Here is a 19,969-nt window from a genome sequence, read left to right on the forward strand (position 1 = left end):
TGTGACTGGGTGTGTCATCAGGATCTGGTTTCCTCCATCTCTCTGCTCTCCTCAGTGTCTCATACATGCTCACTCTCTCTGAAAAGACACTTACATTCTTCTGAAGCTTCTCTTGCTTTCTCGCTCGATGCACACTCTTGTGTGTGTTACACTGCACCTTACTGCCAGCTGTTCTGGATTCTTCCTGAGGTTATACGGGACAGCAGCCTCATCCTAGCTCTGGCTGCTGTTGAGATCTCTCTAGAGGCTGCTGCTAATGAGAGTTTTAAAATTGCTCTCATGCAGAAATAAATCCTGTGTTGCTTGTTAAAACAGAGTAAACATCAAGGTCACTGCAATCCCCACTGAAACCTCCAGGGAATGTCCCTTTTTGCCATGGTTTGCTTGGTGTGTGTGTGTGTGTGCGATAATGGACACCTTGAATACAGAGTCCAGTTCTGGCTGGTCCATATCCAAAAGGACGAAGTGAAACTAGAAAAGGTTTGGAGAAGGGCAACAAAGTTGATCCATGGTATGGAATGGCTCCCATCCAAGGAGAGAATAAAGATTAGGACTGTTCATTTTAGAAAAATTACAGGATAGGATAGAGGTCTAAACCTTCATGAATGGAGTGGAAAAAGTGAAGAAAGAAATGTAATTTACCCTTTCACACAATACAAAGGCCAGGAGTCCCATGAAGAAATTAATAGGTATCTAGCTTTTTCACACAACATGCCTGTGGAACTCATTGTCCTGGGATATTATGATGTGCAGAATTGAAGTTGGGTGAAAAAACTGATAGGTTAATGGAGAACAGGTCTAGAAATGGGTGTTGTACAAGATAGTCAGAGATGTAAACCCATGCATAGGGTGATCCTAAACCTCTGACTTCACCCACTTTAGATTTAGATAGGCCCAAGTTTAGGGAAAGATTTCTTCAGCCTTAGCCAGTCTCCACACTGTGTGAAGACAGGCCAGGATTTAATAAAAGTAGAGTTGAAGGGAAAAAAATCCATTGAAACAGCTCTCTTTTCCCCAACAGAATATTGGGTATTTTACTAAATGCAATTCTTTACGGGAAATTTCTCCATGTTCCTATGGAGCTTTGGTTTTTCATTGGAACACTGAAAACCGAGCATAGTCATTCAGTTGCTGAAAATCAAATAATTTTAATGTCCAGATTTAAAGTTTTTGAAAACATACATTTTTGTTCCAGGTCTAGATAATATGTTAAAAATGAAACTGGGAAATTTTATATAGCCCATATCTCTGGAACTGATTCTAGCCTTCAGCTGAGATTTTTTAACAAACCCCAAGGAGTTAGGCACCCTTTTAAATGTAGTGAGTCTTGGGCACGTTACTCCCTTAATTGCCTTTGCAAAACTACAAACTCAGTTATTTTGATGTGAGTATGGGAGCAATTTGATTGAAGCTGATGTCATGTCTCCCTACTCATCCTGGCATAAATAACAAAGGCTTCTGATCTGATTAGCAGAATAGATTACCATGGCAATCTAGCAGACATCTATTCCATTCTGGAGCATAAAACCCAATGAACAACTTTAGGAATTCAGTGTCCAGCTAGAGCTTGATAAGAAAGATCAAACCACTGAAATGGATTTGCTTCGTCCTATTAGCCAGGGCAGTGGTGCAGACCCATAGAACGTGTGCAATGTTTATAACATTTAAAACTAGCTGATGATCATGGTTGGAAATGTAAGTTTTCCTTCTCCTATGTCCACTGCCTGACACAGCTGATGAGCTCACCTTCTTGAGAGAAGAAAAGTGATTTGCCCAGGCTCACCCAGCAGTAGGATTAGAGCCCACATGTTCTGAGCCCCAGTTGTGTACCCTTTCCACTGTACCACACTCCTCCTCTGAAACAGAGCTCTTTTTCAATTTTTTTTTAATTAACTATTTTCAATGGCTATTAGTGCTCAGCTATCCTGGCCAAGAACCTGAGCTGCTGCAAGCTAACAGAGCACCAGGTTGGGATTTTCAAAAGATCTTTAAAAGCACATTGAAATACTTGGAGCTAATTCACTTGAACTATTTTGAAAAGTCCTTTCCAATTCACCTGTGAAATTAAATTAAAGTGGATAAATGAAGACTCAGCTCACCACTTCTGAAAGGTTGCCTACCCCTGTTCTATACTTTGGGAGAGTGCCCTGTAACCCCCATATTCCTCATTATTATATAATTGTGATCTTGCATATAAAGCAGGCCATATAAGGTATCATGGGGAAGGTTCTAATCTGCTGAAACCCACTGTTCCATGTATATATAATGCATATGAAATTATGAAAATTGTGTTATATGACTTTCACTAAAATATGCGGTGGGTTTGGGAAGTGCTCAGATACTAGCTCTCCAGAGACAATGCCTGGGTGGGTGTCAAACAAACAGCCATTGTCCAACAAGGGAGATTCAATTAAATGACTTACTTGCACAAAGCCACAGCAGGGGAATGGCTCAACCTTGCCTGGTGACTCAGCAGTGCCAACCAGACATTCCTGCACTGGTGTTCTCCAAGCATGTGGAACTGAGGGTATAAAACAAAACACAGGGGCCTCATGCTTGGCCTTTCTCCTTCCCCCAACTATGCTCCAAGAATAAAGGACACTCAGAAGACTGAAGATTCCAACAGAGGGGACCGGCCCAGCTTTCAAGGGTGAAACCTGTGTACTATGAACCGTAATAGCTCATGGAATGAGCAAAAACTGCTTAACTTAGATGTTACCTAAGTACTAATAGTACTGAGAGGTTAGACGGCATGAATATAGTTTATTTCCTTTTCGTACCTAACTCTGACTTTTATCCTATCACTTATAATCATTTAAAATCTATCTTTGTAGTCAATAAACTTGTTTCACTGTTTCTCATTACCAGTGAGTTTGCCTGAAGTGTTTGGCAAGGATGTTTGCTCAGGTTTGCAAAGGCTGGTGTACATTCACTTTCCATTGATGAAGTGGTGAACCAATTAATAAATTTGCAATGCTCATCTTGAACAGTGCAAGATGGTATATTCCTGAGGCACAAGGCTGGGAGCTGCGGGATTTAGCTGGTGCCTTTCTCTGTATGATTCATGAGTGGCTCTGGGAACATTGATGCAATCTAGGTGGGTGTGGGGCTTCACATGCAGTTGTCCTGAGTGATAATAGTACCTGGATGGGCTTTCTGCTTGTCATTAGCAAAGCATTGTGAGAGACAGTGGAGGCTGGAGAGTTAAAGGGGCACAGTGGATCCACAGTCCCAGGCTGTACCCGGGGGATCCCATCATGGGGTCATTAGCAAATATAAATGTCATCGACTCTAAACACTGCCCTCCCAAAACATAGCATATCCTCACATTCCCCAAGGAAACTCCCATTGGCATGAACTAGGGACGACCTAGATGTTAACTCCATAGCAGGGTCTGCCAAATTGATTCATTCCCATATCAGTCACTCCTTCTGAGTTCCTGTGAGCACTAGACATTTACTGGTGACTTTTTTCAAGGCCTTCTTGACCTCTTTGTTTCTCAGGCTGTATATAAGGGGATTGGCCATGGGAGTCAGGACAGTGTAGCAGAGGGAGAAGACTTTGTTGAGGTCTCGCAGTGAGTCAGTATCCGGTGACATGTAGACAATGATTAAAGTCCCATAATAGATTGTAACCACAGTGAGGTGAGAGGAACACGTGGAAAATGCTTTCCTCCACCCACTGGTGGAAGGGATACTCAGGATGGTGGAGATGATGGAAACATAGGATGCCAAGGTTAATAGAAATAGGGGCAGGGTGAATATGGCAGTAATTATGAAGGTCACTAGTATGATCAGGGTGGTGTCACTGCAGGAAAGTTTAATCACTGGGGTGAAATCACAAAGGAAATGGTCAATTTCATTGGGGCCACAGAATGTTAATTGGGACATCATAAATATTAAGATGGCAATAGATGTGAATCCACCTATCCAAGACCCAACTACTAGCTTGATGCAGAATTTGCTGTTCATAAGGGATGCATAATGCAGGGGTTTGCAAATTGCTAAATACCGATCATAGGACATAATGGATAAAAGAAAACATTCAACTGCCACAAGAAAACCAAAGAAATACAGCTGAGTGATGCAGCCCCCCACAGATATGGTTCTGTCCCCAGTCAGGAGACTGGCCAGCATCCTGGGCAGGATCGTGGAGGTGTAGAAGGTCTCAAAGCAGGACAGGTTTCCCAGGAAGAAGTACATGGGGGTATGCAGGTGCTGATCAGCCACAATTAGCACAAGGATAAGGATGTTCCCGGCCATGGTCAGAAGGTAGATCACTAGAAACAGCACGAAGAAGGGGGTCTGCAGTTCAGGGAGATTTCCAAATCCCAGAAGGATGAATTCTGTGATATAGGTTTTATTTTCCCCTTCTTTCTCCAAGAAGTGTATATGGGTTCCTCCTTCATGCATTTTTTACGAGGTATGTCTAGTGATATATGAAAAAGTAAGGAGCATTGGAAGAGTTAGCTGTAAAGATGAACTCATTACATTTGTATCCAGTTTGTGGTGAGTTGGATCACAGTAACCCCCTTGGGAGCTACCAACTGATGTGCCAAGTCTACTTCTGCCCCTGCTTTTCCTGCCAGCTTGGGACTCCAGCACCCTGTCTTGCTGAGCTAGACACGCCTGTGTGCTCCAACACAGACCCAGGGTCTGAACCATGTGTCGCAAAGCTGCAGAGTTAACTGACAGCAACCTACAGAAGTGTTCCTGTCTTTAACACTCAGATGCCCAACTCCCAATGGGGTCCAAATCCCAAATAAATCTGTTCTACCCAATATAAAGCTTAAAAGCTTAAACCCCTAATAAATATGTGTAAACACATAAATTGTTCGCTGCTTGCTTCCCCCTCCCCCAGGGGTGGCTCTAGGCATTTAAATGGCCTGCAAACAAAGCCATTTAAAGTCAATTGCCCTGGTTGACGGGAGCCATCAAGATTTCAAACCACCATTAACCGTCTACACTTTGCATAATTATAATAAGCCCTCAGAGTTATGTTTCATATTTCTAGTTTCACATACAAGAATGATACATCTATACATCTATCTACTGACCACACTCAGTGGACAATAAGCCAATAAGCTTTGTAATGATACCTTACAAGAGATCTTTTGTATGAAGCATAATTTAGTTACATTATATTCACACTCATCAGCATACTTTCAGAAAATCATGCAATGTCACACAGTTGATTCTAGAAGAGTTCTAACCTCACAAAAAAAAAAAGTACAATTGATAAACTTTCACAGAGCTATGACACTGGTATTATCTCAGACTTCAGATGAGATTTAGGACTATATGTACACCACTTGCCAATGGCAACATCAGCTACACTGTTAATTTTTTACTTTTCTGTCCCCAGCTTCAAGGGCCAGACAGGAATGTATATTGCATCCCACAGGACTTCCTTGAATTAATTCCTGGTTGAACGAAAACATATACTTTAGAAAAAATAAGCAGAAGTGACCACTGTGACCATCTAAACTGACCTCCTGTACATCAGGAACCATAACACTTCCATACTTATCCTTGAATTTATTCAAATAACTTGTGGTTGAGTAAATCATATGTCATAAACTAGGATATATCGGCATACTTTTGTACCAGTTATGTTCACCTCTGTGTTTTAATTTTGGATGGGTTGCTTGCTACGTCGGTGTGATCCAAGGGGGTCGTTAGAGGAACCAGGCAGGAATGGCAAAGCAATGACCTAGATAAGGAGCATCCCAGAAAACACACACACAATAGCCAGGTTATTAGCCAGAAGAGTTACATTGTTGTTTACAAAGGCTGAAAAGAGAGAGATTAAAAGAAACTGGCCAGGTAAAGGACTTACTATGAGACACAGAGAAAGGGTCTGCAGAGATTCAACTATCACTCAGACTCAGAAGTAGGATCTGGAAGAACCTGAGCTAAGGACAGAGGATTTAAGCTTAGGTAAGACAAGAGGAGTCTAGGACTCTTTGCTGTTTTAACAAATTTTCCTCAGTGCTCTGTTCCCTCAAACAAATAAATACCACATTGTTTTGAAGAAATGGTTCTTCTGTCCTGCAGGCTCATTCTGGGGAGGCTGGAGAAAGTTCCAAGAAGGAGCAGGCTGCCCAGTGAAAGTGAATGCAAATCCTGCAGAAATGCAGCCAGTCGTGATTTTGAAGACATGAAAGGTGGAGAATCCAGCCCTTCTTTTGGTGCTTTTTTCTAGTGGATAATCACCCCCATGAATCATCATGTAATTTGTGACTTATTTCTAAAGTGAATACATCTGGCTTCAGCTTCCAGCCACTCATTCTTGTTTTGTCATTCTCTGCTGCATTCATGGGCCTTTTAGTATCTGCTATGTTCTCCCCAGGAAGCTATGTATCCACTGTAATCAAGTCACCTATGAAGCTTCTTTCTTATCAATTTTATAGTCTGAGCTTCTTTACTCTCACTGGAAGACATTTTCTCCAGCGCCTCATTGCTCCCCCCCTCCGCCCGCCATATTTTTGGGGCTCTTTTCTACAGCCTCTCCAATTGCTCAACATCCTTTTTAAAATGCGGACATAACCCCAGGACTGGATGCAGTTCAGTCTTACCACTGCCTAATAGAGGTCGGATCACATCTCTCCCCTATTTTACACATTATAGGATCATATTAGTTCCTTGTGCCACACTATTACACCAGGATCTCAGGTTGAGTTGCTTGTCCACTCTGACCCCGAAACCTGCTGTGATGGTGGTGAGAGTCTCACACATGAGCTTCCCTAGAGAGGGACATGAATGGGATGGCATCATGCTACTGCCTGAGACTAGGCAGTGGGGAATGGCATGACCAGACTCCAGAGATCCCTCTCACTCTTATCGCTCTTCTCAGTGACTCTCCAACATCCCCAGCCCACCCCATAATCCAGCTCATGTGTGTGAATCTTCTGGGGTGGAACTGCAGGGGGATCCTGTGCTGCAGAAATCACAGCCACTCTCTGGAGGGTCTCAGTTCAGCAATATTCAGAGCAGTGATGAGCCATAGCAAGGAGAGAATGGGGAATGATACAGAGCAGTAAATGCACAAGGAAACTGTGTACTGGAGAGGCAGTTCTGCCTGTTTTGCTTCCCAACATAGCAGGTGTTTCTTCCTCAGATCCCTAGTATGTGACCCAGGATTGATCAGATTTACCTTCAGTCCTCAGCACGAAGTGGCCACTTCTCCTCTGATGGTGACTGGGTGTGGGGATTAGGATCCAGATTCCACCATCACTCTGCTCAGTGTCTCAGACAATCCCTTTCACTCTGCAAAGACACCTGTATGTTGCTGCTGGGCTGTGCTGCTCTTGCTTTCTCACTCAATGAACACGATGGAGTATATCACACTCAACCTTAGCGCTGCCTGCTCTGGATTGTTATGTGTTATATGGAACTGCAGCCTCACCCTGGTCGCTGTTGGTCTCTCCCTTGAGACTCCTGATAATGATAATTAGTCAGTAGTCCTCGTGGGTGATACTAAATCCTATTTTACTTATTGAAGCCTCATGAACATCAAGGCAAACATGATATCTTTGTTTGTCAGGCTGTATCTGAGGGGTTGGCTCAGGAAGTTAGGACTGTGTAAGAGACAGAAAACACTTTGTTGAAGTCTATAGGAGTGTCAACATCTGGTAATATGTAGACAATGATTAGGGTCCCATAGTAGATTGTAACCACAGTATGGTCAGAGGAGTAGGTGGAGAATGTCCTTCTCCACCCACTGGTGGAAGAGATACTCAGGATGGTGCAGATAATAGAAACATAGGATGCCGAGGTTAATAGAAATGGGGGCAGGGTGAATAGAGAAGACATCATGAAGGTCACTAGTGTGATCAGGCTGGTGTCAATGCAGGAAATGGTCAATTTGATCAGGGCCACAGAAATTAATTGTGATTTTAAATATAATACTATGGTAGCTGAAATAAATGAACTCATCTAGGACACAGTTCCTAACTAGAGGCAGATTGTGCCATTTAAAAGAGCAGTGTAGTGTAGTGGTATGCATATTGCTAAATACAAGTCATAGGACATCCTGGATAATAGAATAGTCAATTGTCACAAAGAAGCCAAAAAGAAATACAATTGAGTGAGGCAGCCATTAACAGAAACGGTCCTGTCCCCAGTCAGGAGACTGGCCAGCATCTTAGGCAGGATGCTAGAGGTGTAGCAGGTCACCAAGCAGGACAAGTTCCCCAGGAAGAAGTACATGTGGGTGTGCAGGTGCTCATCAGCCACAACTAGCACGAGGATGAGGATATTCCTAGCCATGGTCACAATGTAGATCACTAGGAACAGCAGAAAGAGAAGGGACTTCAGTTCAGGGAGATTCCCAAATCCCAGAAGGATGAATTCTGTTATCCCCCCTTCTCCTTTCTCTAAGAGCTGTCTACAGGTTTCTCCATCTTCCATGAGACATGAAAATGTAAGGAGCATTAGAAGAGTTTTCTGTACAGATAAACTCATTAAATTTACATCCATTAGATTCAAGAAAAAATATCTAACTTCTCAGGAAAAGGACAATTTAAAAGATTTCACAGAGCCATGTTATCCCAGACTTCATACAAGATTTTGAAATAGATATTCTCCACTTGCCCACCACAAAATCAGATACTGTTAATTTATCACTTTTCTGCCCCCAGCGTCTTTTGTTCAAGATGCTTAGATTTAAAGACCAGACAGGAGTGTATATTGCATGCCACAGAGCTATCTTGAATTAATTCCTGGTTGAACTAAAGCATATATTTGTAGAAAAAAAAATAACCAGAAGGGGCTTGTCCAAGTGCACAGAAGAGATCAGAGTTGAGACTAGAATAGTAGTGTTCTCATCTCATCACCTGAGGTATATTCATTGGTTGATGAAGCAGGTTGACTTTTGGTTTTATGTGATCTGAGCTACACATTTTAGACAGGAACAGAATTACAGTTCAGCGCAACTGCACCTGTATTCTCCCTTCTATCATCCACCAAAGGCACCAACAATCACCTCTCTTGGGTAGAGACATGTCATCTCTCCCTCCACACCAAGGGTTTTCTAGGCTGCACAGCTCCCTGTCTCCATTATGTGTTCCCAATAAGCCAGGCTTCCCTTGACGGTTGGCTTTGGTTTCTGCCCAGAGATGGTTAACTTTGAAACGGTCACAGTTGTTACCACATGGCTCTTTTGATGTAAGCTCTTTTATTCTTAAGGCAAAAGCATCAAAGAGATAGCGTTAAAACAATAAAAGAACCTGCACACATACCAATATGCTTACCAGAGACCAATCCAACTACAACCTTGGGCTCTGGACATTGGATAGACCTTCAGATATCCTCTGGATACATGTTCCTAACCCCTGTTGCTTGGGACAAGACCCCCAGTGACTCTGAGAGTCCCTTCTTCATGCTTTTTGGGCTTTTTGACCCTGAACATACATATTTCACAGAGAAAGGTGCACTTCCCAGGAGAAAGTTTCCAGATAAGAGGTTCAGAGGTGGGTCATTTGTACTCCATTTCTCCCCAATATTTCTTAGGAAAACTATTTGACTAAAGGACATTCTCATCTTGGCCCATTGTTTCGAAGTGTCTTAAGAGGGTGGCACCCACCACTTATGAGCACCCCCTTTTTTGGGGGGGGTCTGAACCTCTTTAAGTCTCTGGCAACCCCATCTGTGCGGATCACACATGCAACAGACCCCTTCTGCAATATGAAGGCAACTGTCATTAATTGCTCCAACCCCTGGTAAGAGGCTGTACCCCCAGGACTTCCTTCTTGTTGACATTTCACCCACTCTGGTCTCTTCTGGCCCTAGTTCTCTACCTAGGTCTCTTAACAGTTCAGATCCCATTCTGGGATTAGATCATTGTCCAATTATAGGCCACTTCCCGAGTGGCTTATGGGGAGGACCCACACCCACTCACTAGTCCAGGCCCCAGCTCAGGAATCCTCAGATTAGCAACCATGCACCATCCTGTCTCTTTAACTAAAGTGCTTTCAGTTCCCTGGGCCACTTCCCTGCAGCCCCATCCTTCGCTCAAGCTTCACCCATACCTCAGTGTTCTGCTATGTTCAGGGCCAACAGCCAGCCAGGAGTTCTTCCTCCCTGCCGACACTGAGGCCTGGTCTACACTACAACATTGGTAAAACCGATGGTTTAGCAGCGTTAAACCGATTTAACGCTGTAACCCATACCAGACTACAAGGCCTTTATATCATGTAAAGGGCTCTTTTAAATAGTTCTGTACTCCTCCCCATGAGAGGATGTTAGCGCTAAAATCGGTATTTAACGGCCTATTATGGATTAGGTTTAATGGTGGCCCAGTAAATAGAGACGCTATGGCCTCACGTGTGGTATCATCCACCAGTGCACCCAAGCTGTGACAGGAGCTGTGGAACCATCAAGTGCAGTCTAGAAACTAATTCAGATACTAGTGGCACGGTAACAGGAAGCCCGCCAAAATTTAGATTTATTTTCTGTTTGCCACAGATGGAGACTCTGAATCAGCACGGGTGGCGATGCCAGAGTCAAATCCAAAAGAGCTCCAGCATGGACTGTAACGGGAAGATCTGTTTATTGATCAGCTGTATTGGGGAGACAAATCATGTTTCTATGTCAAAGTCCATTACAGAAGACAAAATGTCAAACGTTTGAAAAAAAATCTCCAAAGGCTACATAATGCTCTTAGCGGACGAAGCATACTGGGAAGCGCAGAGACTCAATAGGGCTCTGAGGAATGAGGGAGGGGGTCACTGCGAGGATTCACTCCGCAGCTACTCCACAAAGTCTCCAACTAGTCTCTGAAAGTCATTTGCATTTATGGGTGAATGCTCTCCCACTTAATGCCCTGTAGGTTCAATTACACACTAGTGCTCTGGCGTGGTTCAGGTAATAGCTCCTCAATTTGCTACTCGGGGCTTCCAGCCCAGTCAGCTTGAAAGAAGAAAGGGAAAATAATGTCGTTTCTTCTGGAATCTTTCATATGCCATGGGCAGAGCACCAAACTATGTGAACCTAGATATTGGGCAGCGGGTAGCCTCGAGCGAATGTCTGGCTGACAGCATGTTTTGCGGCCTACGCGCAGTCTTCCATTCTCCTACCTTCCGTGACATTTTTGGTCAAATGACCTGATCGCCTTGGCGTAGTAAAAAAGAGCAGAAGAAAATGGATGCAGTAAGAACTGGTAACTATCCATCTGCGTAATAGACACAGATATTACCACGTGAGTGCTCAGCTGGCTGGATTCAAAGGGGAAATGCCTGGCGAACGGGGCGCACCTGGGATTAAAAGATAACTTGTGGGAATGGACATCAGCTTATTTCATGCTACACTCGTGCAGATGGTGGATATTAGCACGAACAGTGACTGTAACCTTCTGGACTGCTTGGCTTTTCTGCACGCCACATCATATTCTGGAATTAGATTTAGAATGTACATAAGACAGGAACGTCTCGATCATCAGTAGCGACAAACTAGGGGCTGAAGCTCCATCCAGCCCCTCCCTTTCCTGTGTAAGAAAAGATTTTATCCTGCCTGGACTGTCATAGCACCGGGAGGCTGCCTCCCCCTCATTTTATGTCACTAACAAGTCAGTGTTTCTTATTCCTGCAATTCTTTATTACTTCATGACACAAATGGAGGGGACACTGCCCGGTACCCAGGAAGGTTGGAGGAGGAGGAAGCAACGGGTGGGGTTGTTGCAGGGGCACCCCCTGTGAATGGCCATGTAGCTTATCATTCTGCAGGATCTGACACAGAGCACCTGTGCTCTCTGATACACTGTTCTCTAGTACACTTGCCCCATATTCTAGCCAGGACTGACTCTATTTTTAGAAAACAAAGGAGGGATTGGACTCAGGGAGTCATTCCCAGTTTTGCTTTTGCGCCCTGGCCTATCACTGCCAGGGGCACCCATATAGCAGCAGACAGTACAGAGGACAGATAACATCATCTCATTGCCAGTTTACCCAGCAGCACAAGACGGACAGAACGACTGATAACTGTCTCTGCATATCATGCAAAAGCAAATGAATGCAGCTGTGTAGCGCTGGAAGTATCCGCCTCTGTCCACAGCATCCAGTACACATACGGTGACTGTAAAAAAAAAAGCTGAATGGGCTCCATGGTTGCCGTGCTATGGCATCTGCCAGGGCAATCCAGGGAAAAGGACGCGAAATGATTGTCTGCCAATTGTTTTCCAGAGGAAGGAATAACTGATGACATTTACCCAGAACACCTGCGACAATGATTTTTGCCCATCAGCCACTGGGCTCTCAACCCAGAATTCTAAGGGCAGGGGAGACTGCGGGAACTATGGGATAGCAGTGGAATAACTATCCCAGTGCAACGCTCTGGAAATCGACGCTAGCCTCGGACCATGGACGCACACTGCCGAATTAATGTGCTTAGTGTGTCCACGTGCACTCGACTTTATACAATCTGTTTTATAAAACTGGTTTATGCAAAATCGGATTAATCCCATAGTGTAGACGTACCCTGAGCTGTCCATGGTGTTGTAGTCCTTCAGCCTGCTAAGAACGCCAAAGTCCAGCCTCAGGTTCCAACTTGCAACTGAGTCTTGCTTACACTGCAGTTCCTTTTATACTAGCCTGCAACCCTCTGATTGGTTAGCTCCTAGCAGCCTCTCCCCAATTGCCTGCAGACTCTCTATGCAGCGTGGAGGACTCCTTTACTACACTTTTCCTGGGATGGGTGTAGCAGGACCCTGAGGCTTCTGTCTTTGAAGGTGGAGCCTTCAGAACTGCAGAACATTCTTCTACATTTGAGCTAAAAGAGTGACTTCTTAACTGGTTGCTGCTCTTATTACTGTTGTTTTATATGCAAAAATCAATGGGAGTTAGGCACCTAGAAGCTTTGAAAATCTCACTAGATGCATAAATACTTCTAAAAACCTGGACCTTATTGTCATAGGGTTACTCCCCACTCTGAACCTTAGAGTATAGATGTGGGGACCTGCATGTGAACCTCCAAAGCTTAATTACCAGCTTAGATCAATAGTCTGCCACTATTCCCAAGGACTAACTCCCTTCCCTGGGTAGTCTTGAGATACTCCTTCACTAATTTCCTGGTGAACACCGATCCAACCCCTTGGCTCTTATTACAAGGAGAATTTAACCATCCCCCCTCCTTTCCCCCACCAATTCCTGGTGAGTCCAGATCCAGTCTGCTGGGATCTTAACAACAGGGAAAAATCAATCCGGTTCTTAAAAAGAAGGCTTTTAATTAAAGAAAAGAAATGTAAAAGAAAAAAACCTGTGGGAGATAGCATACAAGCTGATCTCACAGACAATAAATTTAAAACACAGGATGTTCCTTTGGGCAAAAACCTTAGTACACGCAAGAATTCCCAATTTGATTATTCCCCTAATGCCAAGACAAGTTACAAAGAGAAAGTAAATATAAATCTATTTTTTTCTTTTCTAAAACTTTACTACTCTGATAAGAGGCTGGTTCCTTCATATTTTTCACTCCAGGTGAAACTGAAACTTTAAACAAAGGAAAAACTTCCCTCCTTCCTTTTGAAACATCTTGTTCCCTCTTTGGTTCCTCTGGTCAGGTGTCAGCTAGGCTAGGTGAACTTCTTAACTCTTTACAGGTAAAAGAGGCATTAACCCTTAACTATCTGTTTATGACACTAATCTATGAAGGGGACAGGCATGAGAGATGTGTATAACTAAGAGAAGTATTTTATCTAGAGCTAATTGTAGTTAAACCCCATGAACATGGTCTCTCTGTAGAATGCTATTGCCAAAAGAGTTTACATGCTCCTTGGATGTAGAAAGAACTGTTGAGTAGCAGCAGGAAGGTGGTTTTAGCTCAATATATGAAACTTTTCAAACGATGACTGGGATACTGTGTGTAGTCTTGATATCCACACTTCAGAAAGAATATAAAAAAGTTAGAGAGGGTTAAGGGAAAAACTAGAAGGATTCAGATTTTGAAGGTCGAAGAGTTCAGTGGAGTTGGATCAGGCCCAAGTTCAGGGACAGTTTTCTTCAGCCTTAGCTAGTCTCCAAACTGTGTGAAGATAGACCAGGGTCTAACAAAAATAGAACTGGAAGAAAAAAGTATGCATTGAAACATCTTTCTTTTTCCCAACAGAATATTGGGTATTTGACTAAATGCAATTCTTTTGGGGAAATTTCTCCATGTTTCTAAGGAGTTTGGGGGTTTTTTTTCTAGGAAACTGAAAACAAAAAATATTCTGTCTGTAAATTGCTGAAAAAATTTTAGAGTCCAGATTTCAACTTTTTGAAAACACCCATTTTTGTTCCAGGTCTAGATAATACATTAGAATTGAAACTGAGTAAATTTTATATAGCCCATATCTCTGGGACAGATTCTGGGCCTCAGCTGAAATTTTTCAAACAAACGTAAAGGAGTTAGGCACCCAAATCCTGTTACATTTCAATGAGACTTGACATCATTCTCCCTTAATTGCCTTTGGCAAATGCAAATTCCAGTTACTTTGATGTGAGTATGGAGCAACTTGACTGAGGTTGATGTAATGTCTCCATACTCATCCTGGCATAAATAACAGAATTCTGATGAGATGAGCAGAATAGATTACAGTGGCAATCAAGCAGGCATCTATTAGGTTCTGGAGCCTAAACCCCAATGTACAGCTTTAGGATTAGTTTTAGTGTCCTGCTAGAGGTTGAGAAAGAGACTTCAAACCACTGAAATGCATTTGCTTTGCCTCATTAGCCAGGGACAGTGGTGCAGACCCATAGTGCTTCTGCAATATTTATAACATTTAAAAACCAGCTGAGGATCTTGGTTGAAAACTGGAGTTTTCTTTCTCCTAGATGCACTACCTGCAACAGCTGATGAGTCGACCTTCCTGAGAGAGGTACAGAAAAGTGATTTGCCCAGGCTTATTCCACAGCAGGACTAGAGCCCCCATGTTCTGAGCCCCAATCTTGTACCCTTTTCACTGTACCATACCCCTACTCCTGAAGCATTGTTATTTTACATTCTTTTATTTTCTATTTTAAATGTCTCTTAGCTACAGCCCAAATATCCTGATCCAGAGCCTGAGCTCCTTCCCTTTAGGCTAACAGAGCACCAGGTTGGGATTGTCAAACTATCTTAAAAATCTCATTGAAAATATTTGGAGCTTACTCCCGTAAGCTGTTTTGGAAATTCCCTTCCAAAAGAACTGTGAAGGATCAAACAGTCGGATTGTGCCAAAGTCAGAAATGTCTGCACAGTGCTTTAATCCCAAAACCAGTCTTCTTTCCAGACAGATATATGGTCTCATTTTTTTTAAATAAAGCATACAATAATAAATGGGAGCTAAGTGCCTGAGTAAAAAGAACAGGAGTAGTTGTGGCACCTTAGAGACTAACAAATGTATTTGAACATAAGCTTTCGTGGGCTACAGCCCACTTCATCGGATGCATAGAATAGAACATATAGTGAGGAGATATATATACATACAGAGAACATGAAAAGATGGGAGTTGCCCTACCCACTCTAGAAGGCTAATTAATTAAGATGAGCTATGTCATAAACAGATAGTTAAGGGTTAATGCCTCTTTTACCTGTAAAGGGTTAAGAAGTTCACCTAGCATAGCTGACACCTGACCAGAGGAACCAATGGGGGAACAAGATGTTTTAAAAGGAAGGAGAGTTTTTTCCTTTGTTTAGTCAGTTTCAGTTGAATTGTTGAAATCATGGTGGAATTCCTCAAGGACTTCTTTTCCATAGGTCCAGATGATGACAATGTCATCAATGTAGCGCATTGGATTAGGGGATGAGAGCTAAGGAACCATTGTTCTAAGTCAGCCGTGAAAATGTTGGCATAATGTGAGGCCAGGAGGGTACCCATAGCACTGCTGCTGACATGAAGGTATATATTGTCCCCAAATGTGAAATAGTTGTGGGTGAGAACAAAGTCACAAAGTCCAGACACCAGGTGATCTCTAATGTGCCACAAATACTCCTGTTTTCTTTGTGGATACAGACTAACATGTCTGCTACTCTGAAACATGCCTGGGTAAGTTTGAGAATCTACCTAGACATTTATCTGCATTTTAGAACATTTTGTAGCTTGGCCCTTAGGAATCTGACCACTTTCAAAATGATTGGGCTGAAGGAAGTGATGTCATGGACGTGCTTCAGATAGATCCCAGCACTTTTCAATAAAGTATGAAAACATATAACAATTAATGGGAGTCAGGGACATTTGAAATCCCAGCTAAACACCTATCTGAATATTTAGGAACTTTAATATTCTGGCCCTTATGAATCCAATTATGTTTGAAAGTAGTTGGGCTTAGGAACCTAAGGGTACATTTACACTGCAACATTAAACCACCCAGGGCCTCAGAGACAGGGTTCCAGCTTGAGCCTGAAACTTTTAAAGGGAAATTTTATAGCCTTGTATCTTGAGCCTTATGATCCTGAGTCAGCTGATCGAGGCCAGCCATGAATCTTTTATCACAGTGTAGTTGTACCTTAAGTCACTCAGGTGTTTTTTTGAAAGATCCTGGCCCTTTTCAAATGCAGAAATCAATAGCGATTTCTCAACACACATTTATCTTTTCACCTAACATTGAAATGACCTTTAGGATGAAGAGATGTTCCACTAGAAATCATTCATCTCAATTAATAATTTTATTTCAACATCCAGGAATCCATTTAGGATCTTACAAACCTTCTGATCATTACAATATTACATATGTAACAAATAAAATATATGATGTCCAGTGCAATCTTCACAAATATCAAATTATATTGGAAGTCCTGACAAAACAATGACAGAAGAAATATTTACACAATCTGAAAGCCCCCGCAGGGATTCCAGGACAGAACTATGTAAAGTATAGACTTTTCCAAATACGCTCAGAGTAACAAAGTAGATGAAACATGTAACTGAAAATTTTTAATTCCACTGTGTGGAATGCAGAGCACATGAGAGTTATTATTTCAGTTGGGTCATTAGAAAATATCAGCTATAATCAATTATAAATGCTGCCCTCCCAAAACATAGTATTTCTTCACATTCCCCAAGAAAACTCTTATTGGCATGAACTAGGGAAAACCTAGATGCTAATTCCCTTAAAGTTCTCCAGATTGATTCATTCCCATATCAGTCATTCTTTCAGAGTTGCTGTGAACACTAAACATTTACTGATGATCTTTCTCAGGGCCTCCTTGACCTCTTTGTTTCTCAGTCTATATGTATGGGAATTGGCCATAGGCCATTACTGTGTAGAAGACAGAGATCACTTTGTTGAGGTCTCTATGTGTGTCAGTGTCTGGTAACACATAGACAGTGTTTAGGGTCCCATAGTAGACTGCAACCATGATGAGGTACTAGAAGCAGGTGGAAAATGCCTTTCTCCAGCCACTGGTGGAAGGGATTGTCCAGATGGTGGAGATAATAGCAACATAGAATGCCAAGGTTAATAGAAATGGGGGCAGGATATACATGGACAAGAGTATAAAGGTCACCAGTTTTATCAGGCTGGTGGCACTGCAGGACATTTTACTCACTGTGGTGAAGTCACAAAGGAAATGGTCAATTTCATTGGGGTCATAGACATGCAATTGTAACATCAAACATTTTATCATGTTTGTTGCTAGAAATCCACTCCTCCAGGACACAAGTGCTAGCTTGAGGCAAATTCTGCCATTCATAAGACCTGTGCAGTGTAGTAGTTTGCATATTGTTAAATAACAATCAGAGGACATAAGTGCTAGGAGATAACATTAATCTCCCACAAGGAAATAAAGGAAAACAAAAATGACTGATGTTTCCCCACTTACCCTGAATTTACTCACGATACCTTGTGGTTAAGTAAACCATATGTGACAAACTGGGACATATTTGTATTATTTTGTATCAGTAAAGTGCATAGCTATGTATTGTGGATGAGAGCAAAAGGGGTTGTTAGAGGAACCAGACAGGAAAGGCAAAGCACGCACACTGTGACCATGCCAGTAACCAGCAGGGTTACACAGTTGTTTACCAAGGCTGAGAAAAGGGAGATTAAAAGAATCTTTCCAGGTAAAAGATTCCCTATGAGACACAGAGAGAGAGTCTGCAGGGTTTCGACTATCCCTCAGACTCAGAAATGGGATCTGGAAGAACCTGAGCTATGGATAGAGGAGTTAGGTGCAGGTAAGACAAGAGATATTTAGGACTCTGTTGTTTTAACCCATTTTCCTCAATGTTGTTTTCCCTTGGGCAAATACATGCCACTTTGTTTTGAAGAAGCTCTGCCTATGTCCTGCAAATACAGCACTGCATATATGTGGATATCTGCTATATATGCACAGATATCTGCACCTCCAGATGTGACTGTGGATATCCGAGGACCACTTTTGTTGATCACGGATGGAAGCAGATCCAAATTTTATCTCTAAAGCCATCCATATCTGCTGATACTCGCTTTGTATCCATGGTTCATTTTTGCACATCAGAGGCAGACACAAACTCCAATTAGACGTGCTGAGGTAACACAGCTGTCACCAAAGGGGTGGTAATCTGGACACTCAGAGAATGGTTGGATCTCAGGACCCACCCAAGAGAAGGAGAAGCATGGGCTTCTCACTTCCAAGTGGTGTGCTGGGAAAACTTGGAAAGTTCCAAAAAGGAGCAGTCTGCCTAGTGAAAGTGAATGCAAATACTGCAGAAATGCAGACAGATGTGATTTTGAAGATATTAGAGGTGGAGACTCCACCCAATCCTTTGGCTCTTTATTCTAGTGGATAATCACCCCCATGAATCATCATGTACTTTGTGCCTTATTTCTAAATTGAATACGTCTGGCTTCACCTTCCAGCCACTTATTCTTGTTTTGTCATTCTCTGCTGGATTCAAGGGCCTTTTAGTATCTGCTATGTTCTCCCCAGGAAGCTATGAATTCACTGTGGTCAAGTCACCTTTCAAAAGTCTTTCTTATCAATTGAATAGTTTGAGCACCTTTACTCTCACTGGAAGATGTTTTCTCCAACACTTTCCTGCACCGCCCCTCCCCCACATTTTTGTGGCATTTTTCTACACCCTCTCCAGTTGTTCAACATCCTTTTCTAAATGTGCACATAGACCAGAACTGGATACAATTCAGTCTCACCAATGCCTAACAGAGGTCAAATCACCTCTATACTCCTGTTCATCTCTCCTCTATTTATACACTGTAGTATTGCATTAGTCCTTTGCTCCACAGTATCACACCTGGAGCTTATGTTGTGTTACCTGTCCACTGTGACCCCCAAGCGTGCTGTGATGGTGGTGAGGATCACATCAACGAGCTTCCCCAGAAAGGGATAAAAATGTGATGGCATCATGTTAGTGTCTGGGACTAGGCAGTGACACTGACCAACAGCACAGGCAGGAAGATGACTCTACTGAATGCACAAAGGGAATATCATGAACAAACTCCACAGATCCCTCTCACTCTTATTCACATCAATGACTCTCTAACAAGCCCGGGGACACTTTCCATCCCCAACCAACAACATAACCCAGATCTTGTATTTGAATTTGTTGGTGTGGAACTGTGGGAGGATTCTGTGCTGGAGAAATCACAGCCACTCTGTGGAGGGTCTCAGTTCAATGATATTTGGAGTGGTCATGAGCCATAGCAAGGGCAGAGTGCACAATGGTACAGCATTGTAAATGCACAAGGACACTGTGTACTGGAGAGGCAGTTCAGCCTGTTCTGCGTCCCAATTTCGCAGGTGTTTCTTGCTAAGATACCTCAGGGAGGGTATTAAATTCTATTTTATTTATTGAAGCAACATAAACATCAAGACCATTGCAATCCCCATCCAAACCTCCAGGGAATCTCCTTTTTTGTAATGCCGTGTGCATGTGGGCCAGGAGTCTAAGGCCTGGCCACATTTAGATATACACCTAGACAACTATCTGCATCTTTAGAACCATTCAAAATCTGTCCCTTACAAATTCAGATAATTTTGAAAATCACTGGGTCTTGGGAACTTTAGTCATTTAGGTG

General features: G+C 42.7%; 1 protein-coding gene and 1 pseudogene across 1 annotated transcript; both read right to left on the bottom strand.

Annotated features, from left to right (window-relative positions):
- Positions 1-3,422: 3,422 nt before the first annotated feature.
- LOC116822002 (olfactory receptor 6N1-like) lies at positions 3,423-4,412 on the bottom strand. The gene has a single exon (XM_032775560.1). It carries the CDS (start codon positions 4,410-4,412, stop codon positions 3,423-3,425), a length of 990 nt encoding a protein of 329 aa, XP_032631451.1.
- A 3,153-nt stretch (positions 4,413-7,565) lies between these two features.
- LOC142047765 (olfactory receptor 6N1-like) lies at positions 7,566-8,411 on the bottom strand (annotated as a pseudogene).
- Between the last annotated feature and the right edge of the window lie 11,558 nt (positions 8,412-19,969).

Source organism: Chelonoidis abingdonii, chromosome 14, assembly GCF_003597395.2.
Source record: "Chelonoidis abingdonii isolate Lonesome George chromosome 14, CheloAbing_2.0, whole genome shotgun sequence".
Lineage (NCBI taxonomy): Eukaryota > Metazoa > Chordata > Testudines > Testudinidae > Chelonoidis > Chelonoidis abingdonii.